Source organism: Pan paniscus, chromosome 5, assembly GCF_029289425.2.
Source record: "Pan paniscus chromosome 5, NHGRI_mPanPan1-v2.0_pri, whole genome shotgun sequence".
In the NCBI taxonomy this organism is placed as follows: Eukaryota; Metazoa; Chordata; class Mammalia; order Primates; family Hominidae; genus Pan; species Pan paniscus.
In genome coordinates, this window is record NC_073254.2 from 50998279 (window position 1) to 51024639 (window position 26361).

A 26361-nucleotide genomic window follows, 5' to 3' on the forward strand; every position below is an offset into this window, starting at 1 on the left:
CAGCAAGGACAGCCTGAAATGAGACTTAAAAATGACATCCTCTGTGAGATGATATCAAAGGAATTACTGTTAACTTGGTTAGATTCATGGTGGCATTTGCATTATGCAAGAAAATGGCCATATTTTTGGAAATGCATACTTGACAGTATGTAGGATTAAAATGACAGATGTTTGGAATTTACCTTAAAACACAATAGCAAGAAAAAACAAAATGGGATGGATGAAGAAAATGTACCAAAGCCCTAAAATTATTAAATCTGAGGGATGAATATATTGAAACGGGGTCACTATATTATTCCACCTATGTTTAAAATTGTTCATAATGAAAAAGAATAGCAGGACTCTCCACACAGGCATGTTCTCTGGTAGCAATGCCAGGTTAACTAACACTCCAGCCTTTGGTGGAGCCACTCTTCCCTTCAATTCCAATGTTCAAAACCAGAACCCTGGGAGAGAGACCAAGCCACTTTCACACTTAGAGGCCATATCCATCCTCACCCCAGTGATGCCTTCCATGTGTTCCATTTAGTTGCGTGTGTGTTCATTTCTTATATGAGAGAGTGGTAAGTCCTTCTGAAGGCAGGGACTATATCTGAATTCCCTATGTCCACTAAGAATAGTGCTTTGTACACAGCTACTTTCTAAATGTATGCTGCTAAATTTTAAAAAGTCAGAATGTATAGCAATGTGCAGACACATTCATGACTACTACTTACAATTAGCCCCCTTTTCTAATCTAATTTAGGGTCCCCTCTTGGCATAGCCTGATTTGGAGGTAGCAGGGATGAGAGAATAGGGCTATTCCACCCTAATTGAAAACAGATAGTATTTTGGTGAGACACTGAAAACCAGGAAAAATAGTGTATTTAACAGAAATAGGGCCAGGCATGGTGGCTCACACCCGTAATCCCAGCACTTTGGGAGGCTGAGGCTCGCACACCGCCTGAGGCCAGGAGTTGGAGACCAGCCTGGCCAACATGGTGAAACCCCATCTCTACTAAAAATACAAAAATTAGCCGGGCGTGGTGGCACGTGCCTGTAATCCCAGCTACTCAGGAGGCTGAGGCAGGAAAATCTCTGGAACCTGGGAGGCAGAGGTTGCAGTGAGCTGAGATCGTGCCACTGCACTCCAGCCTGGGTGACAGAGCGAGATTCTGTCAGAAAGAAAAGAGAAGAGAAGAGGAGCGACAGAGCAAGATTCTGTCAGGAAGAGAAGAGGGGAGGGGAGGGGGAGGGGAAAGGGCTGTGATTACATCTCCATGATTAAAATTCAGAAAATGTCTAATAAATACTTTTTTTTTTGAGACAAGAGTCTTACTCTGTCACCCAGGCTGAAGTGCAGTGGTACTATCTCGGCTCACTGCAACCTCTGCCTCCCGGGTACAAGTGATTCTTCTGCCTCAGCCTCCCGGATAGCTGGGATTACAGGTGCCCACCACCACGCCCAGCTAATTTTTGTATTTTTAGGAGAGATGGGGTTTCACCATGTTGGCCAGTCTGGTCTCGAATTCCTGACCTCAAGTGATCCACCCACCTTGGCCTCTCAAAAAGTACAGGGATTACAGGCGTGAGCCACCACACCCGGCCTTTTTCCTTTTTTTCTTTTCTTTTCTTTTCTTTTTTTTTTTTTTTGGAGACAAGAGTCTAGCTCTGTTACCCAGGCTGGAGTGCACGGCATGATCTCGGCTCACTGCAACCTCTGCTTCCCGGGTTCAGGTGATTCTTGTGCCTCAACCTCCTGAGTAGCTGGGATTACCGGCATATGCCACCATGTGTGGCTAATTTTTCTACTTTTAGTAGACATGGGGTTTCATCATGTTGCACAGGCTGGTCTTGAGCCCCTGACCTCAAGTGATCCACCCACCTCGGCCTCCCAAAGTGCTGGGATTACATGTGTGAGCCCCTGTACCCAGCCAGAAATACCCTAAAATTAACACTACACAGATTCTTTAAAATCTCAACAAATTACTTCAGTTCTACACTCTGGTTTGATATCTGGTCAGTGAAGAACATCAGGAGGTCTGGACTTACTCATTCTTTTTTTTTTTTTTTTTTTTTTTGAGACGGAGTCTCGCTCTGTCGCCCAGGCTGGAGTGCAGTGGCGCGATCTCGGCTCACTGCAAGCTCCGCCTCCCGGGTTCACGCCATTCTCCTGCCTCAGCCTCCCGAGTAGCTGGGACTACAGGCGCCCGCTACCACGCCCGGCTAATTTTTTGTATTTTTAGTAGAGACGGGGTTTCACCGTGTTAGCCAGGATGGTCTCGATCTCCTGACCTCGTGATCCGCCCGCCTCGGCCTCCCAAAGTGCTGGGATTACAGGCGTGAGCCACCGCGCCCGGCCACTTACTCATTCTTGAGGCTTAAATAAAACTGACACTGGATCACTAATAATAATCACGTATTTCTACTTAGTATTAGATAAGACCAAATGAGGAATTTCTCCAGTTAAGAAAACATACATGAGAAAATCTAAGAGGAGTTGCAGAACATAGAAATTCTCAGTAAAATGTATGAAAGACTTTGTTTGATTTGGGAAGAAAAAAGCTTATCATTATTACCTATTAAATTAGGTGTTTATGGTTTTAATTAATCCACGTAACTAGTATTCATGAAGAAAAGAAACAACTGAAAATGTTTTGTAAAAGGAAATGCCGGTTTCTTCAGATTTGATTTCAAACTGCTATGAATTATCTAAAACGTTGTTTTTTAATGAAAAAGTAGACAACTGTCAATACCTACTAGGTACCTAGGATCACATACAGAGGGAATACAAAGAGAGCTGCTGCTCCTAGAGAAGGTCACAACCAAGGCTGCCATTGAAGGCAAAACACAGACTGAAGGAATAGAGCAGATGCACTTGCCCTATTGAGTGCTTATGATCTAACAGTGGTATTAACAGGAGACCATCAGGTGGCATTCTGCAGCACTGTGTGATGGACACTAGATTCAGGGGGTTTAATTATTTTTAAACCAATCTGTAGAGGCTACTATATTGTTTCTATGAAACTGCTCAAAATTATCATATTTTATGTTTATACAGGAAACAATTCCCAAATGAAGTTTATTCTTTCTTCTATCTCTGGGCTTTGGACACGTATGGCCTTGCAGTAAGCCCTTTGTTTCAACTATAAACTAGTGTTCTTTATGATGGAACAAGGAAAGAGTTGCATAGCAATGCTAGGAATAACAGATATTTTAAAGGTACCTAGACAAGACACAAAATTAAAAAAATGAAAATTTGTATTACAACTTGGTCTCAAAATTTACTAGCCCAATACTTATTATTTCAAACCTCCATCATATATTATCTCTTCATTATCAATTGTCTCATATCATCAAAACTGTTTATTTATCAAGGTCCTGCAATGTGTCCCTCCAGAACATCAAAAAGGTTGCAAACTCAGGCCAGGCAATCGTGGCTCATGCTTGTAATCCCAACACTCTGGGAGGCTAAGGATGGCTTGAGCCCAGGAGTTTGAGGCGGCAGTGAGCGAGCCATGATCACATCACTGCACTCCAGCCTGGGTGACACAGTGAGACCTTGTCTGCAAAAAAAAAAAAAAAAAGGCTTTAAACCTTGTTTCTCACTTAGTTTACTTCTGAGGTAACTCTTGTCAATCACTTTTTAAAAAATTTTCTAGGAACAATAAAGCCTGAAAGTCTTATTGAGCTGTATCAGTAAATCCAAAACCTACTAGCAGCTCATACAAAAAAGAGGGTACTAGCCGGGTGTGATGGCTCACACCTGTAATCCCAGCACTTTGGGAGGCCAAGGCGGGTGGATCACTTGAGGTCAGGAACTCAAGACCAGCCTGGCCAACATGGTGAAACCCCATCTATACTAAAAATACAAAAATTAGGCCAAGCACAGTGGCTCACACACTCTGGGAAGCTGAGGTGGGCAGATCACCTCAGGTCAGGAATTCAAGACCAGACTGGCCAACATGGTGAAACCCCGCTTCTACTAAAAATACAAAAATTAGCCAGGCATGGTAGTCCATGTCTGCAATCTCAGCTACATGGGAGGCTGAGGCAGGAGAATCACTTGAACCCGGGAGGCAGCAACTGCAGTGAGCCGAGATTACGCCATTGCACTCTAGCCTGGGCAAAAGAGCAAAACTCCGTCTCAAAAACAAAATGAAAATACAAAAATTAGCCAGACATGGTGGCGTGCTCCTGTAATCCCAGCTACTCGGGAGGCTGAGGCAGGAGAATTGCTTGAACCCCGGAGGTTGCAGTGAGCCAAGATGGCGCCACTGCCCTCCAGCCTGTGCAACAGAGTGAGACTCCATCTCACAAAAAAAAAAAAAAAAAGGGGTACACAACAAAAAAAGATCTACAAGGATATATTAATTCTGAAAGGCTGAAAGTACTAGTGCATTGTTGTTTTTCTTAAAGAGATGGCGTCTTGTTCAGTTGCCCAAGCTGGAGTGCAGTGGCACAATCATAGCTCACTGCAGCCTCAAACTCCTGAGCTCAAGAGATCCTCCCACCTCAGCCTTCTGAGTAGTTAGAACTACAGGTGCACACCACCACACGTGGCTTACTGTTCTTTAATGAAAAATAATGGCAATTTGATAAACAACCAAAAACAAACATTCTAACCCTCTTAAATATCTAACATTCTCTTCTGTCTTTTGATTAATTTGGTCTTTCAAAAAAAGCAAAACCACCAATGCTGTATTTTTTAAAATTTTATTTTTATATAACCCTCACTGCTTCTGGAACCACTGAAACTTTTAGAAGGCTTTTCTATCTTAAGAATCCAAAGAATGCAAAGCACTGCTGTCTGCTCATTTTGGGGTATAATCTTAGTGTTAATCACAATGTATCATTTATTAATAATGTAAACAAAACCATACATCATCTTGTTCCTGCAGAATGTGATACATACCAACAATAAACCATAGCTAGGGCAGAACCAGTAGGATAAAACCCAGAGGACTACTACTAAACAAGTGGCTAAATCAAAACTCATAACCATTTGCTTTATAATTACAACCCCAGTAGCTATGATTTCAAGAAGTGACTGTATTTGAAATAACTGTCTCCACAGGTTTCACCTGCCTAAAGATATTCTGAACAGATTTACGTTTGAATTCCCCATGATCCTAACACGGGACACTGTGCAGACACTTGTTTACTCCAGTGAACAGCAGCTAGCCACCACCAAGCATAAAACATTTGACTATTCCACATACAGAACTGCATATTTAAGGTCAAATTATATATCCCATGTAAATTATCACTTACACCCTCATGAAGAACAGGATTGCAAAGATCCTTATCAAAATATTAGCATATCAACCCAGCAACATAAAGGAGATAATACAATGTCATCAAGAGGGTTTTACCCCTGAAACGTAAAGTTAGTCTAACATTCAAAAATCAGTCCATGTAACTCACCATATTAAAAGAATAAAGGAGAAAAACAATATGACCATTATGGAGATGATGAAAAAGCATTTGAAAAAAATCCAACAACCACAAAAAAAAATCAAAACAAATGACAAAAATAAAAAAGAATAATAAAAAGAAAAAATTCAACACCTACTCATGATAAAAATTCTTAGCTCCTCAGCCAAATTGGAACATAGGCTGAACACAGTGGCTCACCAAAACTTTGTGAGGCTGAAGCAGGAGGACTGCCTGAGGCCAAGAGTTCAAGATAAGCCTAGTCAACATAGTGATATCCTGTCTCTACAAAAAGGTAAAAAAAAAATTAGCCAGGTGTGGTGGCACATACCTATATTCCCAGCTACTCGGAAGGCTGAGGTGGGAAAATCACTCGAGCCCAGGAGGTCAAGGCTGCAGTGAGCCATGATTGTGCCACCTCACTCCAACCTGGGTTAAAGCAAGACCCTGTCTCTAAAAAAAACAATAAAAAAAAATTTTAACCCAAATTAGAACATAAGGAAACTGCCTCAACCTATAAAGGGCATCTTTAGTAAAACAGTGAGCACGTTTGCTCTTAAATCAAGAAGAAAACAAAGATATCCACTCCCACTACTTCTATTCAACATTTTACTGGAATTCCCAGCTAGTGCACTAAGGCAAGGAAAAAAAAAAAAAAAGGTGAATAGATTGAAAAGGAAGTAAAACTGTCTCTACCTGAATATCACAAGATTGTTTACATAGAAAATCCTAAATATGCAAATTAAAAAAAAATCTAGACTAATTAGAAAGTTACAGAATACAAGATCAATATACAAAATTCAGTTATATGTCTATATATTAGCAGCAAACAACTGGACAGTGAAATTCTAAATAGCATCCAGAAAACCCCCAAATATTAGAAATAGATTAACAAGACATGTAAGATGCACACACTAAAAATTATGAAAACACTGTTGAGAAAAACTAAAGAAGACCTTAAAAATGGAGACATGGGCCAGGTGCAGTAGCTCATGCCTGTAATCCCAGCACTTTGGGAGGAGGCGGGTGGATCACCTGAGGTCAGGAGTTTGAGACCAGCCTGCCCAACATGGTGAAACCCCGTCTCTATTAAAAATACAAAAAATTAGCCAGGGTGGTGGCAGGTGCCTGTAGTCCCAGCTACTTAGGAGGCTGGAGCAGGAGAATTGCTTGAACATGGGAGGCGGAGGTTGTAGTGACCCGAGATCACACCGTTGCACTCCAGCCTGGGCAGCAATAGCAAAACTCCGTCTCAAACACACAAACAAACAAGCAAGCAAACAAACAACAAGAAAAACAGAGATCTGCAATGTCCATGTAACAGAAGACTCAATATTGTTAAGATGTCGATTCTCCACAAACTGATCTACAGAGTCATATAATTCCAATAGTAATTCCAGGCTGGGTGCAGTGGCTCATACCTATAATCCCAAAACTTTGGGAGGCCAAGGCGGGTGGATCATGAAGTCAGGAGATCGAGACCATCCTGGCCAACATGGTGAAACCCCATCTCTACTAAAAATACAAGAATTAGCTGGGTGTGGTGGCGTGTGCCTGTAGTCCCAGCTGTTAGGGAGGCTGAGACAGGAGAATAGCTTGAACCCAGGAGGCAGAGGTTGCAGAGAGCCAAGATCACGCCACTGCACCCCAGCCTGGCAGCAAAGCAAGACTCCGTCTCAAAAAAAAAAAAAAAAAGCAACATAATTCCATTGGGCTTTTCCGTAGAAATTAATAACTTGACTCTAAAATTTATAATAAAATGCAAAGAACACAGAATACTCAAAGCAATCTTAAAATAAAATGACCAAAGCTGGAGGACTTACACATTACCTGACTTCAAAACTTACTACAAAGCTACAGTAATCAAAACAGGGTGAGACTGGCTAAGGACAGACAAGGAAATCAATGGGACAGAAAAAGAATGCCCAGAAATGAATTCACACCTATATGTCACTTGATTTTCAAGAAAAGTGCCAAAGCAATCTCATGGGGGAAGATCTTTTCCACAAATGTTGCTAAAATAACTGATATCCAAAAGGATAAAAATCAATCTGAACTCCCCACCTCATATCATACACATCTATTAATTCAATATGGATCACAGAACTAAATGTAAAAACTAAATCTAAAAAACTTCCAAAATGGAACATAGGAGAAAATCCTTATGACTTGGGGATAAATAAAGGTTTCTGGCCAGGCACCGTAGCTAACGTAAGTCCAGCACTCTGGGAGGCTGAGGTGGGAGGACTACTTGAGGACAGGAGTTCAAGACCAGCCTGGTCAACATAGCAAGACCTTGACTCTAAAAAAACAAAAAAATTTTTTTTAATTTTAATTTTAATTTTAATTTTATTTTTTTTGAGACTGAGTTTCACTCTCGTTGCCCAGGCTGGAGTTCAGTGGTGTGATCTCAGCTCACCGCAAACTCCACCTCTTGGGTTCAAGCGATTCTCCTGCCTCAGCCTCCTGAGTAGCTGAGATTACAGGCATGCGCCACCACCACGCCCAGCTAATTCTGTATTTTTAGTAGAGACAGGGTTTCTCCATGTTGGTTGGGCTGGTCTCGAACTCCTGACCTCAGGTGATCCGCCCACCTCGGCCTCCCAAAGTGCTGGGATTACAGGTGTGAGCCACCGCACCTGGCCCAAATTAGTTAATTTTTTTTTTTAAAGAAGAAAGGTTTTTTAGAAAGGTCACAGAATACAATAACCATTAAAAAAATGCCAAATTTTATTTCATCAATATTTAAAACCTCTGCTTGCCTAAAGATTTTGTTAACAAGATGAGCAAGAAAGCCACAGACTGGGAGAGATTACTTACGAAACATACACATGACAAAGGTCTGATATGTAGGACAAACAAAGAACTCCTGCAACTCAATAATAAAGACAACTCCATTTTTTTAAATGCTCGAAAAATCTGAACAAACATTTCACAAAGGAAGATGCACAAATGGCCAAAAAGCACATAAAAATGTTCAACATCATTAGTCATCAGGGAAATGCAAAATAAAAATCACAGTGAGAGATCACTAAATATCCACCAAAATAACTAAAACACTGACAACGCAAATGTTAGCAAAAATGTAAAGTAACTGGAACTCTCATATATTAATAATATTTTGGAAAAAGGTCTAGCAGTTTCTTATAAAACTAAACATATAGCTATGTACATGATTCAGCAATTCCACTGAATCTCTCTAGATGTTTATCTGAGAACTGAAAACAAATGTTCACAAGATTGGTACAAAAATGTTCATAGAAGTTTATTCAAAATAGCCAAAAACTGAAAAGAACCCAGGTGTTTATCAATAGGAGAATGGACAAACAAACTAAGATATAGTCAGAAGACAGAATAGTACCAACAATAAAAAGGAACAAATTATTGATGCATATAGCAACACAGAGGAACCTCAAAAATATGCTGGCCAGGTGTGGTGGCTCACACCTGTAATCCTAGCACTTTGGGAGGCTAAGGTGGGAGGATCACTTGAACCCCAGAGTTCGAGACCAGCCTGGACAACAAGGTGAGACCCTGTCTCTACAGAAAATTTTAAAACTTAGCCAAGCATGGTGGCATGCACCTGTAGTCCCAGCTACTTGGGAGGCTGAGGCAGGAGGATCGCTTGAGCCTGGGAGGTCAAGGATGCAGTAAGCTATGATCATGCCACTGCACACCAGCCTGGGCAACAAAACAACACCCCGTCTCGACAAAAAAAAAAAATATGCTAAATGAAAGATGCCTTGCTCAAATGAGTACATACTACATGTTTCCATTTATGTGTTCCACTTGTATGAAATAGGCAAAACTATGATAGAAACAAAATCACAGCCAGGCACGGTGGCTCACGCCTGTAATCCCAGCACTTCAAGAGGCTGTGGCAGGTGGATCGCGAGGTCAGGAGATTGAGACCATCCTGGCTAACACAGTGAAACCCCGTCTCTACTAAAAATACAAAAACAAAATTAGCCGGGCGTGGTGGCAAGCGCCTGTAGTCCCAGCTACTCGGGAGGCTAAGGTGGGAGAATGGCGTGAACCTGGGAGGCGGAGCTTACAGTGAGCCGAGATCACGCCACTGCACTCCAGCCTGGGCAATAGAGTGAGACTCCGTCTCAAAAAAAGAAAAAAAGAAAAAAAAATCACAACAGTGGTTGTCTTTGTCTAAGGTTGAAGAACCAAGAGGCATGAAAACTTTTTCTGGGAGACGTAATGTTCTGTTTTGATAAAGGTTTAAGTTATACAAGTGTATGCAATTGTCAAAACTCATAAAATGGTACCCTTCAACTTGTGCATTCCATTGTATATAAATTTTACACCCTTCGCCAAAAAGTATAAATACTGAACTCTAGTTAATGTTATATAAGCAGAAATATTCAGAAGTATACTGATGTCTACAACATACCTTGAAGTGAGGCAAAAAATTAAGATGGATTGGCCGGGTACAGTGGCTCACGCCTATAACCCCAGCACTTTGGGAGGCCAAGAGGTCAAGAGATCAAGACCATCCTGGCCAACACGGTGAAACCCTGTCTCTACTAAAAATACAAAAATTAGCTGGGCGTGGTGGCGCATGCCTGTAATCCCAGCTACTCGGGAGGCTGAGGCAGGAGAATCACTTGAACCCAGGAGGCAGATGATGCAGTGAGCCGAGACCACGCCACTACACTCCAGCCTGGGTGACAGAACAACACTCTGTCTCAAAAAAAAAAAAAAAAAAAAAAAAAAAAAAAAAAAAAAAAAGGAAATTAAGATGGATTAATGACAGATACAAGAATGGATAGATGGATATGCAGTTAAACAAATATAATAAATAACCATTATAGACTCTAGATGATATATATGTATATATTCACTGTTTATTACAAGTTTTCTGTACTTCTGAATACTTTCATAGTAAAATATTGGGACAAATTTTTTTTTAATTATGAGTTACAGCCAAGCACAGTGGCTCATGCCTGTCATCCCAGCACTATGGGAGGCCGAGGCAGGTGGAATGCCTGAGGTCAGGAGTTCAAGACCAGCCTGGCCAACATGGTGAAACCCCGTCTCTGCTAAAAATACAAATATCAGCCAGGCGTGGTGGCTCACACTTGTATTCCCAGCTACTAAGGAGGCTGAGGCACGAGAACCACTTGAACCCAGGAGGCACAGGCTGCAGTGAGCTGAGATCATGCCATTGCACTCCAGCCTGGGCAACAGAGTGAGATTCGATCTCAAAAAAAAAAAAAAACCAATAAATAAATTATGAGTTACCAAGAGGACAGTATACACCAGATCAGTAATAACAATAGCTGATACTACCACCATTAACTAAGTGACTACTATGTGTGAAACACTATGGTACATACTCACATATGTTATATCTAATCCCCAACACAATCCTGCAAGGCAAGTAGTATTATCCCCATTTTCCTGATGAGGGAACCAATTCACAGAAAGACTAAGGAACTTATTAGAGCTTCATACAGCTATTCAATGAAACTGGCAGGACTCTAAACCCAAGTCTGACTCCAAAAGGGCTGCTATTCCATTATACCACTCTGCCTTAACAATCAACTCCTTGGATTGGGCCTAATTTTTTTTTTTTTTTTTTTTTTTTTTAAGATACAGAGTCTCAGTGTTGCTCAGGCTGGCCTCAAATTCCTGGGCTAAAGCAATCCTCCCAACTCAACCTCCCAAGTACCATTTTTTTTCTTGGATTTCAACAGAAGTTTGTGTTATTGACTTGTAGGCATAAGTGGGTTAATGGCAGGGACTTTGAAAAGCCCTTTCACTGTCATTCCATTATGATAGTCTATAATAAGGCTGCTACTATTCTTGTCTCCTTTCAGCATTATAAGTGTTTTACAATACGAGAAAGGAATGCCACAACCATGACACAATTTTTTCAAACAAAATTCTTTACCTCATTTCTCGTTCTTCATGTTGAGCGATAAGGTTGCTATAAAAATTCTCCAGTGTCACTTTGGTCATTGTCACCCTTTCCTTTGTGTGGTTACTCATGGATGAGCAAGGTGTTGAGCCTGTCATTGCCATGGCTGCTAGAAACAAAGAAAAGAAGAGGTGTTAGATTTGGAGTTAGAATCCACCCATTGTGCACTCTCCTACCCTATTGGTAGGAATGTAAATTGGTGCAAGTTTTCTGGAGGACAAACAGGTAACATGTAACAAAAGCCAGAGAAAGAGAATACTTAGTGAAAATAAATATAAATTACTGTCCTATGACCCAGAAATCCCACCCCTAGGTATAAAGACTAAAGAAACCGTCACACAGGCTTCTAAAGTGACACACACAGGATGTTCAGCACAGAGAGGATGTTCATCATGCCTTAATTTGTGTTATGGGAAGTTGGAGGCACTTAAGTAAGAAAATAAAGAGCTGTGGCTGCATAGGAAATACCATGCAACAACCAGAAAACCAGAAGCAACTTTACCTGTACCTGTAAGTCACACAAATATATCTTTTTTTTTTTTTTCTTTTTGAGATGGAGTTTCGCTCTTGTTGCCCAGGCTGGAGTGCAACAGGATGATCTTGGCTCACCGCAACCTCCACCTTCCAGGTTCAATCGATTCTCCCACCTCAGTTTCCCGAGTAGCTGGGATTACAGGCATGCGCCACCACACCTGGCTAATTTTGTATTTTTAGTAGAGACGGGGCCACCTCGGCCTCCCAAAGTGCTGGGATTACAACTGTGAGCCACCGCGCCCGGCCCACACAAATATATCTTTATTTATTTGTTTGTTTTTGAGAAGGAGTCTCGCTCTGTCGCCCAGGCTGGAGTGCAGTGGCGCGATCTCCGCTCATTGCAACCTACACCTCCCAGGTTCACGCCATTCTCCTGCCTCAGCCTCCCAAGCAGCTGGGACTACAGGCGCCCACCAATACACCGGGCTAATTTTTTGTATTTTTAGTAGAGACGGGATTTCACCATGTTAACCAGGATGGTCTCAAAACTCCTGACCTCATGATCCGCCCATCTCAGCCTCCCAAAGTGCTGGGATAACAGGCGTCAGCCACCGTGCCCGGCCCACAAATATATCTTTAAAACATATTAGTGCAAGTGCATATTGCATTTTTAAAAAGAGAACAAGATCACAATACCATATAGGTAAATTAAGAATATATAGTAAACCACACGCCTGTAATCCTGGCTTCCTGGGAGGCCAAGACAGAGGTCTGCTTGAGTCCCCAAGTTTAAGACTAGCCTGGACAACATAGTGAGACCTAAAAAAAAATATACAGTACGCATACAGTACAATTCTTTGCCATCTAAAAATCTACCTTGAAGAAATCAAAGACCCATAAAAATTCATCACAAGGAGGTGCAATGCAGCATTGTAATCACAAAGGGAAATTAGGGATAACTTGAATATACACAATAGAACTAATTCAGTATGAAAAAGCCCTTCAATAAAATAATGTGCAATTAAAATATGTCCAAATAGTTAATGTCAGAGGAAATGTTCCCACTCTAAGTCAACAGAATACATTACAAAGCAGAACGTATATCACGATCTCAATTTTCTTTATGTGTTTACTGTACATGAACATAATTATTAGAAACATATCATCAAAATGTTATTAGTGGCTTACCTGTAGGTAGTGGGAATAGAAAATGTTATTCTTGCTTGTGCTTTTTCCATGTTTTTCTTTTTCTTTTTTTTTTTTTTGAGATGGAGTCTCACTCTGTCGCCCATGTTGGAGTACAATGATTCAATCTCAGCTCACTGGAACCTCTGCCTCCCAGGTTCAAGCGATTCTCGTGTCTCAGCCTCCCAAGTAGTTAAGATGACAGGCGCCAGCCACTGTGCCCAGCTAATTTTTTTTTTTTGTATTTTCAGTAGAGACGGGGTTTCACCACACTGGTCAGGCTGGTCTCAAACTCTTGACCTCAAGTGATCCACCCAACTTGGCCTCCCAAAGTGCTGGGATTGCAGGCATGAGCCACTGCACCCAGCCCATGTTTTTCTATATTTTCTTCCATAAGCATATACTGTTACCAATAACTTTTTAAGTTTATCCACAGTTAAAAGAAAAATCTATGATTAAAAATGGTAATCTGATACATACATGCTCTGACACAGCCTTAAGGTATTTGATAAATGTTTGCCATTTATTTGAATTTACAAGTTAAAATAAAGTTTTAAGTCTTAAAATAAAGGGAACAATATGCCAAAAAACCTGAATCACGATTCTAGTGGTAGAAGCAGCAATACCTTAAAAACAAGAGATCTTAATTTCCTCATTTTACACAAGAAAAAAACACCACCAATGGGTTTAGATAAGTTATAGAATATTTTTTTCCTAAATTTAAAATATTGTTTTCAACCAGGAGTGTGGCACACTACCAGTAGTCCTAGCTACTCCAAAGGCTGAGGCAGAATTGCTTGAATCGGGAGGCAGAGGTTGCAGTGAGCCGAGATAGCACCACTGCACTCCAGACTGGGCTACACAGCGAGACTCAGTCTCAAAAATAAATAATAAAATCGGCTGAGCGCGGTGGCTCACGCCTGTAATCCCAGCACTTTGGGAGGCCAAGGCAGGCGAATCATCTGAGGTCAGGAGTTGGGAGACTAGCCTGACCAACAGAGTGAAACCCCGTCTCTACTAAAAACACAAAAATTAGCTGTGCGTGGTGGCAGGTGCCTGTAATCCCAGCTACTCGGGAGGCTGAGGCAGGAGAATCGCTTGAACCCGGGAGGCAGAGGTTGCAGTGAGCCGAGATCATGCCACTGCACTCCACCTGGGTGACAGAGCAAGATTCCGTCTCAAAAAAAATAAATAAATAAAATAAAATCTCATTTTCCTCCAGATATTTCAGCTAACCTGTATTATCACACTTGGCCAAATTGTTCACTAACATTGACTTGCTCCAGCATTGGCAATAGCGCTCAATTTTTTTTTTTTTTTTTTTGAGACGAAGTCTCGCTCTGTCGCCCAGGCTGGAGTGCAGTGGCGCCATCTCGGCTCACTCCAAGCTCCGCCTCCCAGGTTCGTGCCATTCTCCTGCCTCAGCCTCCCGAGTAGCTGGGACTACAGGCACCCGCCACCACGCCCGGCTAATTTCTTCTATTTTTTAGTAGAGACAGGGTTTCACCGTGTTAGCCAGGATGGTCTCGATCTCCTGACCTCATGATCTGCCCATCTCAGCCTCCCAAAGTGCTGGGATTACACGCGTGAGCCACCATGCCCGGCCAATAGTGCTCAATATTTTATTCTTACCATTCCTACCTCTCATATGATCTACTTCTCTGTCTCTTCATCCCAATATAAAGCTGAGTAAAAATTAGGAGAGGCTGAACACTGTGGTTCATGCCTGTAATCCCATCACTTTGGGAGGGTGAGGTAGAGAGATCATTTGAGCCCAGGAGTTCATGAGTCCAGGAGTTCAAGACCAGCCTGGGTAACATAGCAAAACCCTGTCTCTACTACCCCCTACAGCTGCGGCAAAAAAGAATCATGAGAGTCAAAGGGCCATTTTTCTTTTTTTGGAAATGGAGTCTCACTCTGTCGCCCAGGCTGGAGTGCAATGGCACAATCTCGGTGCACTGCAACCTCCGCCTCCTGGGTTCAAGCGATTCTCCTGCCTCAGCCTCCCAAGTAGTTGGGACTACAGGGACATGCCATCACCCCCAGCTAATTTTTAGTAGAGATGGGGTTTCACTATGTTGGCCAGGCTAGTCTTGAACTCCTGACCTCAGATGATCCGACTGCCTGGGCCTCCCAAAGTGCTGGGATTAGAGGCATGAGCCACCGCACCCGGCCAAGGACCATTTTCAAAGATAGTGCATTTTAAGAAAAGTTTTCAGGTTTTCCCCCTTAATATTTAGTAGCTTTTTAAATTGTTTTGTGGATTAAACTAAGGCTTATAAAACACTTGTTCAAAAAAGCCTTAAAATTATTTAAAAAGCAATTATTTAAAAAGATACGCAGACAAAAATCACATAAATAATTCCTTCAGAGCAGAGATTCAAAACTAAGACTCTACTTGAGAGTCAAACATTTTGATTCATCATGTGCCAAAAAGATCAGTAAAAACAAATTTAAGACACTGCATTAAGAGCTACCTTACTATAAAATATCACATTATTTTTTATGGGGAAGTTTCGACTAATACCAAAGCAAACTCAAATCTTTTAGAGTATCACTAAAGGAATTAAAAAAAAAAAAAAAAAACCTCTGTTTGGTTTGTGAAGCTTGGGTGTGGTTCCTTATTTGTCAGCCTGTACCCCCCCCCTCCACCCACAATGAAAACCACATGCACTCTAAGTGTGTTTGGTGAAGAAATTTAAAAACCAGATGTAAAAACATGTCAAAAGCAAGTGAGAGTTTTGTACTTCCTTGTCTGAAAATTCCTGAAGAAATTGCATATATGTAGTTACATTTTAACAACTGAAATTACTTCAACATAAAAATGTAACAATTTGCCAGGGCACTGGTGCACCCCTGTAATCCCAGCACTTTGGGAGGGAGAGGTAGGAGATTGCTTGAAACCAGCCTGTGCAACATGGCAAAACCCCCGTTGCTACAAAAAAATACAAAAAATTGGCCAGGTTTGGTAGCACACACCTGTAGTCCCAGCTACTCAGGAGGCTGAGGTGGGAGGATTGCTTGAGCTGGAGAGGCAGAGGTTTCAGTGAGTTTGGCTTGTGCCACTGCACGCCAGCCTGGGACAGAGCAAGACTCTGTCTTAAAAACAACAACAACAACAAACACAACACAACAATCTGCTAGTATTTAACCCTAAGGCAAACAGTGCCTTCCATATAACAGGCAGTTGAGTAAGTTAATGATTTTTAGTTGTCAACAAAGCTAAAGAATAAAGATGGCCGGACACGGTGGCTCATGCCTGTAATCCCAGAACTTTGGGAGGCTGAGGCAGGTGGATCACCTGAAGTCAGGAGTTGGAGACTAGCTTGGCCAACATGGTGAAAGCCCGTCTCTACTAAAAATACAAAAAAAATTAGCCGGGCGTGGTGGTGGGCACCTGTAATCCCAGCTACTTGGGAGGCTGAGGCAGGAGAATCGCTTGAACCCTGGAGGCACAGGTTGCAGTGAGCCAAGATCACACCACTGCACTCCAGCCTGGGTGAGTGAGACTCCGTCTCAAAAAAAAAAAAAAAAAAAAGAATAAAGACTACATTTACACTGATGGATATATCAAAAATGCTTTGACTAATTTAAGTAGCTGGCTGGCATTACTACCTAAACTTTTAAAAAGATCAAAAGGACACTAAATGAACTCAAAGATGCTCAAATATTAGACCAACAAATTCTTAAGCAGAGTGTTTTTCAACTTTTAGAGTTTCTAATATAATGATAAAGACTGCACTCTCCTTCCCTTTGACCTTTCTTTAAACCCTCCTCCACTTCCTCTATTGTAATATAAAAAATTTAGCCTAATTCTAATATCCTTTAATCAAAAGATGTAATTAATATTGCCCTATAGCAATTCATAGATTTACTGGGTCAACCAACTTTTCTTAAGACAGGACTATCCATCAGGCTTTCCACAATTCAAGCCTTCCTGCCCTGACCTAGAAGCCATTGGAGGCCTTTGCCCCATTTGTTTCATTCTTCAACTCTGAAGAATTAGGAAATAATAGGTGGCTGAGGAATTCTTCAAAGTTTTAAAAAATTAACAAAAGGAACTGATCCTCATAAAAGTCAGGTGTAAGGCCTGCAAACTCAAAAGGAAGTCAAATGAAAACCATTATGATTCAATCTATATGGTTATGCCTGGCTAACTGACTGACTTTACAATGGTACTCTGTGATCACTATAAATAACCCTCTCTCAACAATATGGACTTTATTTCTTTGCGACTGACAATCTATTATCTTTCATTTGGACGATTCAACATTGGAGCTAAGATTATTGCTTAAGTCGCATGTCTAATCTCTCCCACTGAACTGTAAATCCTACTAAACTGTAATCTCTACCTACACTAGAAAGCAAGCACCATGTCTTATACTTGTTTTAATATTCTTCCCCCATTTCATGCACAGTGCTATGCACTTAGCACCTTAAGAAAGATTAACTAGGAAATATACTCATTTTTGATGTCCATTCCTAGGAGTTTATGTGTGATGGGGGATAGGGCTGGGACATGAAATGGTTTGCTATAGCGTTCTCTCCTCTTAGGAGAAAGCTGGTATCTAACGTTTAGGGTGGGGAGGAGAGCCTGTTATCGAGGTGGTGGTTGTTTTATGTTTAGGGAAACCAAACATACTGCCTGGCTAATTCAGAGGCAGGGTGAGCTCAAAGGGTGGAGACACTCAGGGTCTACTTCACTCTAACCCTCCTCGGTGCATTTCAAACAGAACAAGTTTCTCTCCGAGTCTTTTAGTCGTTTCAGAATGAACTGAGAGATCTGGTCTCTCTGCCGGCCGTTCTGCCCGCTTTCTGACACAGACTTTCCTCTAAGCCCTTACCGACTTTTTCCTCTGGCTGTTGCTTTTCCACTCTCTTCTTAAGAATTTTCCCTGCCTTTTCCTGTGATTTGAAGCTTATCTGAAGCCCAGTATCCTAAGACTAACGGAGAAAGGAGCCGACTCAAAGATACCACACCCCAAGGGGGGCTTTCGACATCTCTGCCTCAGACCACAGTTCACAGACCCCAGAAGAAGGAAAAGGAGATAAAAACTGGTGATGACCGAGATCCCTGAGGGACTGACTGGTGGCAGGGAGCAGACAAAGGTGGCAACATGGAAAGGAAAGCCTGGCTCCCGCTCCAACTGCAAAAGGAGAAAGAGAAAGGATGGGGTGGAAAGGCTGGGACTGGAAAAATGTGGAGAGGGCCAACAAGGGGCATCTGGAGACGGGGGAAGAAGGGGGTTAAGGAGAGGGGCGGAGAGAGGCCAAGAGGCTGAGAGGTTAGGGCTTCAAAGAGGGCGCCGGCGAGAAGGAGAAAGCCCAAGAAGGAGTCGGAGGCTGGGGAAGGAGGAGATAAAGGAAAAACCCCGGGATGGAGTGAAGACGGCGGCAGCAAGCAACTCACCAGAGCCCAGGGAGAGGCAGGGCTGGGGACGGCGGAGAGCCGCAGACGCCCCTTCGGCCAGTAGTCTCGACTTGAAGGCTGGCGAAGCCCCGGCGGCGGCAGCCAACGAGCCAAAGACGGGAGGGGAGGCGTGAGGGACTCTGAGACAGGGGGCAACAGGCGGTTACGGGTGAGGACAACAGGAAGCGTTCCAACTGCCGGAAAAGACGGGAGCGCTGAGGGGCCAAGGCAGCCCGGTCCCCCGGCGCGGAGACGGGCTGGCGCGGCAGCCCGGGGCCGAGACTACGCATGCGCGACTTCCCGGAGCGGCCGGGATTGCGGAACTGCGCTTGCGTGGCCCCGCCCTGCCCCTCCCTTCACCCCCTGCCTAGGGCTGGCTGGTCCTGGGTGAGGCCAGATGTGTGAGTGGGAGGCGGTCTCGAAGTAGGCTGGGCTGAGGGGGAAGTTCCCTTGTTTTCTTTTGTTTTACTTTTTACTTCGAAATAATTATGGACTCACAAGAAGTTGCAAAATTAATACATACAGGTTCCCTATACCATCATCCACCCAGCTTACCTCAACATTTTTCTTAAGATACAACATTCTCAAAGCCAGGAAATTGACATTCGCACAATACAATTAACTAAACCAATACAATTAACTAAACCAATACAATTAACTTCATTACAGACCATACTCGGATTTAACCTGTTGGGTATGCAGTCATGTGCGTGTGTGTGAGTGTGTGTGTAGTTCTATGAAATGTTGTCACCTGTATAGTTCCCACCCACCCCCCTACCCCGTGTAGAACAGGTCTGCTGGAGCCCTTGGCCCCCCTCCTCTTCCTTAAAGTAAGGACCTTACCTGGGATAAGGTGAGCTCTCATAGGTTTGGGAGGTTACCCAGCGGGCGACCCAGTGTGGACAGAAGAAGGTGCTTTTCAAGGCCACCCAACTCTTATTCTGTATACTTTTGGGGGTAAAGAGGTCCCAAGTTTAATAGCCTTTGGGCACTTGTCGTTTCTTGAGAATGGAGCACAAAGCCCTCAACTACAAAGTGTCAGGCTCCTGGAAACTAAGATGAACGAGACATGGTCCCTGACTGCCTGCAAAGGGGCCATCTAGGGAGAGAAGGAAGCACGTGCTGCGAGTTATTCATTCATTTCATCTTCAAAGCCCAGTTTCCTTTTGTCTAGCCTCTTAACAAAAATCACTTCTCACCAGGCGTGGTGGCTCGTGCCTGTAATTCCAGCACTTTGGGAGGTCCAGGTGGGAGGATAGCTTGGGCCTAGGAGTTTGAGACCAGTCTGGGCAACATAAGGAGAATCCACCTCTAAAAAAAATTGTTGTAATTGGCCGGCATGGTGGCACGTGCCTGTGGTCCCACCTACTGTGGAGGCTGAAGCAGGAGGATTGATTGAGCCCAGGAGTTCAGGGCTGCTATGAGCCATGATCATGACACTGCACCCCAGCCTGGGCAACGGAGGGAGACCCTGTCTCAATCAATCACTACATACATATCAATCAATCACTTCGCCTTTCATTCTCTCTGCCCAGAGGCCCTTATCCCCAAATGCCTGTTGTCAAAGTCCTACCCATCCTTAAGCTTTTAATAATAGTCCAAGATGTTTGCATAATGCTTTACAGTTTACAAACAACTTTCACTTATTTAATCTCACTTGGTCCTCACTTTGGCAGTGACACACGAGGTTTTGCAGATGAAGTAATTGATACTTAGAGAAGCTAAGTGACTTGACTGAATTCCCACGGCTAGTAAGCCAAGTAGCCAAGAGGGGAACCCCATTTTCTGTCTGCAAATCCAATGTTCTTTCTCCTCTTCTCTTTCCTCCTTCCAAAGCCCAGCTCAAACCTTATCTTCCTCCTGGAACTTTCCCAGTTTCAGAAGAGGAATTTCACTCTCTCTTCTCTCTTATATATATGTTTTTTTTGGGGGGGGGGTTGTTTTTGTTTTGTTTTGTTTTGTTTTGAGATGGAGTGTCGCTCTATCACTAGGCTGGAGTGTAGTGGCACGATCTCGGCTCACTGCAACCTCCACCTCCCAGGCTCAAGTGATTCTCCTGCCTCAGCCTCCTTAGTAGCTGGGACTACAGGACTACAGGCACGTGCCACCATGCCCAGCTAATCTTTTTCTTCTTCTTCTTCTTCTTCTTTTTTTTTTTTTTTGAGACGGAGTCTTGCTGTGTTTCCCAGGCCGGAGTGCAGTGGCGCGATCTCGGCTCACTGCAAGCTCCGCCTCCCGGGTTCACGCCATTCTCCTGCCTCAGCCTCCCGAGTAGCTGGGACTACAGGCGCCCGCCACCAAGCCCGGCTAATTTTTTGTATTTTTAGTAGAGACGGGGTTTCACCATGTTAGCCAGGATGGTCTCGATCTCCTGACTTTGTGATCTGCCCGCCTCGGCCTCCCAAAGTGCTGGGATTACAGGCGTGAGCCACCGCGCCCGGCCTTTTTTTTTGTATTTTTACTAGAGATGGGGTTTCACCATGTTGGCCAGGATGCTGTCTATCTCTTGACCTCGTGATCTGCCCACCTCCGCCTCCCAAAGTGCTGGGATTACAGGCGTGAGCCACTATACCCGGCCCTTTCCTCCTATATTAATTTATCTGTACCACAACTCAAATAAGCACTAAAGTTTTCCTCAAAACAGCCCAGCCAAATTATGCTGCTCTTTCTGCAGGAACCCAAAAGGTGACATTTTACCAAGATTCCAATAACTATAATGGACGTTTGTCGTTCTTTTTGGCCACTCGAGCATCTGAATCCCTTTCCTATCACCAAAACTGAAATCACTTATACCCATCCCAGACTGTGAGTTGGAAATTAGAAAGATCTGACCTGCATAATTTTGATGTTGTCACATCCCCGTGTTTGTTTGTTTGTTTGTTTGTTTTTTGAGACGGGGTCTCACTCTGTCACCCAGGCTGGAGAGCAGCGGCACAATCATAGCTCACTGCAGCCTCGAACTCCTGGGCTCAAGCAATCCTCCTACCTCAGCCTTGTGAGTAGCTGGGACCAAAGGTGCGTACGACCTTGATCGGCTAGTTTTTTAATTTTTTGTAGAGTCAGGCCTCACTATGTTGCCCAGGCTGGTCTCAAACTCCTGTTCTCAGGTGATCCTCCTACCTCAGCCTCCCAATGTGCTGGGATTACAGGCATGAACCACCTTACACAGTGAGTCGAGCTTTATTTTAAATTTCGATGTTTTGTTCATCATGGATTTTTTGCATTAATTTTGATTTTTGAAAAACCTTGCATTAAAATGGTCTTTATCTTGATTACTGAGTTTTTTGTGCCCAAGGTGAGTGTCTTGCTCACCTGCTCAACTCACCTATTCTTTGTTCCAAGGGAATCACCTGCCTCTCCTTTATCAAGCTGACCTATGATTGCTTCACCAGCCAAAACTGAGCCACTTGGAAAGAACCACAACTCTTTTTAAAAACAGGCATCTTACCCCTTAGCAGTGTGTGCCCCACCTATTGGGGCAGTGGCATCAATTGCCTCTGAATATTCCTTTCATAAGAAGACAGGAACTATGCTTGGGTGCCTGCTAGCCCAGTGCTTCTCAAACTGTAACATGCACATAAATCTCCTGGGATTTGGTTAAAGAGCAGATCTGGCTAAAGTCTGGGGCAGAGCTGAGATACTGCATTTCAAACAAGCCCCCAGATGATGCTATCACTGCTGGTCCATGTACTACACTTAGAGGAGCAAGGAACTTGAACATATATCCAAGTAAAAAGTGAGAAGGAGAAAGTGCCCATAATCCAGCAGCCGTAGGTCCCAACCAAGGCCAAGACTAGGGTGAAGCACGTGAGGGCATAACATTTAAGAAGACACTCACTTTCAGGTTCTACTCCTGCATTTGCAGAACCCTGAGAGTGAAGGCAGCCTTACATTGAGTGTTCTAGGAACCTTGCTTGCCTTAGCCTGGTCCCACCCTGGTAACATAACCACCAAGTAACATTTTGGTGGGTATTCCTCCAGACTATCTTTTTTTTTTTTTTCTGAGACAGGATCTCGCTCTGTCACCTAGGCTATAGTGCAGTGGTGCGATAACAGCTCACTGCAGCCTTCACCTCCTGAGCTCAAGCAATCCACCTGCCTCAGCTTCCCAAAGTGCTGGGATTACAGGTGTGAGCCACTGCACCTGGCCTTGAGACTAGTGTGCATGAGTGTGTGTGTGTGTTTTGTTTTGTTTTGTTTTGTTTTTGAGACGGAATCTCGCTCTGTCACCCAGGCTGGAGTGCACTGATGTGATCTTGGGTCACTGCAACCTCCACCTCCCGGCTTCAAGAGATTCTCCTACCTCAGCCTCCCGAGTAGCTGGGATTACAGGCGTGCACCACTATGCTTGGCTAATTTTTGCAGTTTTAGTAGAGAGGGGATTTCGCCATATTGGCCAGGCTGGTTTCAAACTCCTGACCTCAAATGATCCACCCGCCTCAGCCTCCCAAAGTGCTGGGATTACAGGCGTGAGCCACCGTGCCCGGCCGTGTGTGTGTATTTTAAAAGAGTCTCACTGGGTTGCCCAGGCTGGAGTGCAGTGACACAATCATGGCTCACTGCAGGCTCAACCTCCCAGGCTCAAGTGATCCTCCTGCCTCAGCTTTCCAAGTAGCTGGTCTACAGACATGCACTGCCGCACCTGGCTAATTTTTAAATTTTTTGAAGAGATGGGGTCTCCCTATGATGCCCATGCTAGGCTCCTGGATTCAAGTAATCCTCCCACCTTGGCCTCTGAAAGTGCTGGGATTACAGGCATGAGCCACTGTGTCCAGCTGAGACTACTTTCTAATACACATATAAACGCATGGAATCATAGTATATATGCTTATATTGTATGTAATTATATCTACACATATGTGGTATTATACTGTTACTTGTTCATTTATATCTAAATTGTGATGTTTTAAATCTTCAAGCTCTATTTAATCTCACAAATTCATTTAATCTTGTTCCTCTAAAATACACCCAGTGGCTTTCTCTGAGTGGAGGAATTGTGAGTGGTTATATTTTCTTCTTTATACTTTTCTGTACTTTCCAAATTTTCTACACTGGACCCCATAACCTTTTAATTAAGTTTTTATTTTTATCAAAGTAATACATGTACAGACTTGAAAAAGATTAAATGATCTACAAGACTTATAATGATAAACAGCAATTCCTTGCCCCACCCACTCCCACCAGATTCACTCAGCAGAAGCAGATGCTTTACAAGCTTTTAGTTGTTCTTCTGCCATTTATCTCCTTGTTTTGAAATAACATTGCTATTTCTTAAGTTTTTATTTTTTAATCTTTTTAATTTCCTCAATTAAGATGAGGATTTAACTCACTTATACCACAACTTCTTCTACCACTGCCATCCCTCTTAAATCGATAGTCAGTGGTTACAATTGTGTCAGATTATCTTCTTGTACCACTTTTTGTTTTCCCTGGAGTTAACAATAGCTTCAGTTTTTTCTCCTACATAATTTCATTTTTAAATAGCTATCACTGACTTCTCTGCAACCTCTTTGTCAAAACTGAAAAAATGTTCTCAGGTTATGGTCAAACTCACAATTCATTATCAGCTCCATTTTTTTTCTCCAGGGTCATCCTCCCTGGAGCCCTCTGTATTAGTCACGGTTCTCCAGAGAAACAGAATCACAGGGCTATATAGAAATTATGTAGAGAATATATAGAGATACAGAGATTTGTTTTAAGGAATTGTTTCATGCAATTGTGAGGGGTGGAAAGTCTGAAATTTGCCGGGCAGTCTGGAAACTGAAAAGAGTCGATGTTGCAGTTTTAAGTCTGAAATCCACAGGGTAGGCCAGCAGTCTAGAAACTCAGCTGGGATTTCTATGTTGCCATCTTGAGATAGAATTTCTTCTTCCTCAGGAAACCTCAGTTTTTGCTCTTAAGGCCTTCAACTGATGGGGTGAGGCCCACCCACATTATGGCGGGTAATCTGCTTAATTTAAGTTCAAATGAGGACAGGTGCGGTGGCTCACGCCTGTAATCCCAGCACTTTGGGAGGCCGAGGCGGGCGGATCACTTGAGGTCAGGAGTTCGAGATCAGCCTGGCCAACATGACAAAACCCTGTCTCTACTAAAAATACAAAAATTAGCCAGATGTGGTGGCGCATGCCTGTAATCCCAGCTACTCAGGAGGCTGAGGTAGGAGAATTGCTTGAAACCCAGGGGCGGAGGTTGCAGTGAGCAGAGATCATTCTAAGCTGGGCGACAGAGCAAGACTCCGTCTCAAAAAAAAAATTAAATAAAGTCAAATGATTATAAATGTTAATCACATATAAAATATACTTTCACATCTACACTAGCGTTTGACCTAACAATTGGGCACCATAGCCTAACAAATTTGACACATGAAATTAACCACACTTTGTCCTCCTAAATAATCCCTCCCCAATCATGTTTTGTTTTGTTTTGTTTTCTCTTTAGTGTCCCCACCTCCTACTTAATTTCATGGCCCTCCCTTTATTTATCAAACATAACTTTCAGCAGGTACTCCTAAGTAAATTAAGACAACCCACCATCTGGGCAAGGTGGCTTACCCCTGTAATCCTAGCACTTTGGGAGGCCAAGGCGGGAGGATCGCTAGAGCTCAGGAGTTCAAGACCAGCCTGGGCAACATGGCGAAAGCCCATCTCTATGAAAAATGCCAAAAAAAAAAAAAAAAAGGATGAGGGTGGTGGCTCAAGCCTGTAATTCCAGCACTTTAGGAGGCTGAGGCGGGCAGATCACTTGACGTTAGGAGTTCAAGACCAGCCTGGCCAACACAGTGAAACCCTGCCTCTACTAAAAATACAAAAATTAGCCAGGCATGGTGGCACACGCCTGTAATCCCAGATACTTGGGAGGCTGAGGCAGGAGAATTGCTTGAACCCAGGAGGCAGAGGCTGCAATGAGCTGAGATTGCGCCACTGCACTCCAGCCTGGGTGACAGAGCTAGACTCCATCTCAAAAAAAAAAAAAAAAAATTAGCTGGGCGTGGTGGTGCACGCCTGTACTCCCAGCTACTTTGGGGGCTGAGGTGGGAAGATGGCTTGAGCCCGGGAGGTCAAGGCTGCAGTGAGCTGAGATTGCACCAGTGCACTCCACCCTGGGTGACAAAGTAAGACCCTGTCTCAAAAAAAAAAAAAAAAAAAAAGACAACCCATCAGGGAATTGCGCTAGGGTAGACAAAGTGTTAAAAAAAAAAAACCAATTGGGCCAGGCGCGGTGGCTCACGCCTGTAATCCCAGCACTTTGGAAGACCGAGACGGGTGGATCACGAGGTCAGGAGATCGAGACCATCCTGGCTAACACGGTGAAACTCCGTCTCTACTAAAAATACAAAAAAAATTAGCTGGGCGTGGTGGCTGGCGCCTTTAGTCCCAGCTGTGCGGAAGGCTGAGGCAGGAGAATTACTTGAACCCGGGAGGCGGAGGTTGCAGTGAACCGAGATCGCCCCATAGCACTCCAGCCTGGGCGACGGAGCGAGATTCCGTCTGAAAAAACTAAATTAATTTAAAAAAAAAATCCCACAGGGTGGATGGGAGAGTCAGTGGGCACATCCTCCACCCCAAGCCAGCTGCCTCCTCACCTCCATTTATTTCCCACTGTTCTAGGAAACACTGTTCTAGGAGGGAGAGCGCTGAGCCCAGGCAGTGTATATACTCCAGAGTAACTGCCAATGACCAAGCCTGACCAGGAGAAAAAGAATTTATTTGCAGCTCAAGCCCTTCAGGGAAGCACTAGTATAATTAGCTGGGCCTGCAACAGCTGTCTGGCTGGTCATTTTTATCCTGATGCTTGAACTACAAGCCTGGAAACCTCCGAGTAAAGAAAGCACTAAATGCAAAAATAGCATTTCATGTTGTTCCTTGGTTTCAGACTTGGAGATATAGCAACCCAGAAAACAATGAGAGCTTTGACTATATGTTTGTGCCTGCTTAGAGATTTTTTT

General features: G+C 43.4%; 1 protein-coding gene across 2 annotated transcripts in view; it reads right to left on the bottom strand.

The window, feature by feature from the left end:
- STK38 (serine/threonine kinase 38) overlaps positions 1-18708 on the bottom strand; it is a 53934-nt gene extending 35226 nt beyond the window's left edge. Inside the window, exons 1-2 of one of the 2 annotated variants that reach the window (XM_003818904.6) lie at positions 18417-18708; positions 11321-11456 (exon numbers count right to left, since the gene is read on the bottom strand). In XM_003818904.6, coding sequence (XP_003818952.2) covers positions 11321-11451 — 131 coding nt within the window. In that variant the 5' untranslated portion in view covers positions 11452-11456; positions 18417-18708. The remainder of the gene's footprint in view (positions 1-11320; positions 11457-18416) is intronic. The other variant, XM_008972314.4, reaches the window with a different exon arrangement.
- Between the last annotated feature and the right edge of the window lie 7653 nt (positions 18709-26361).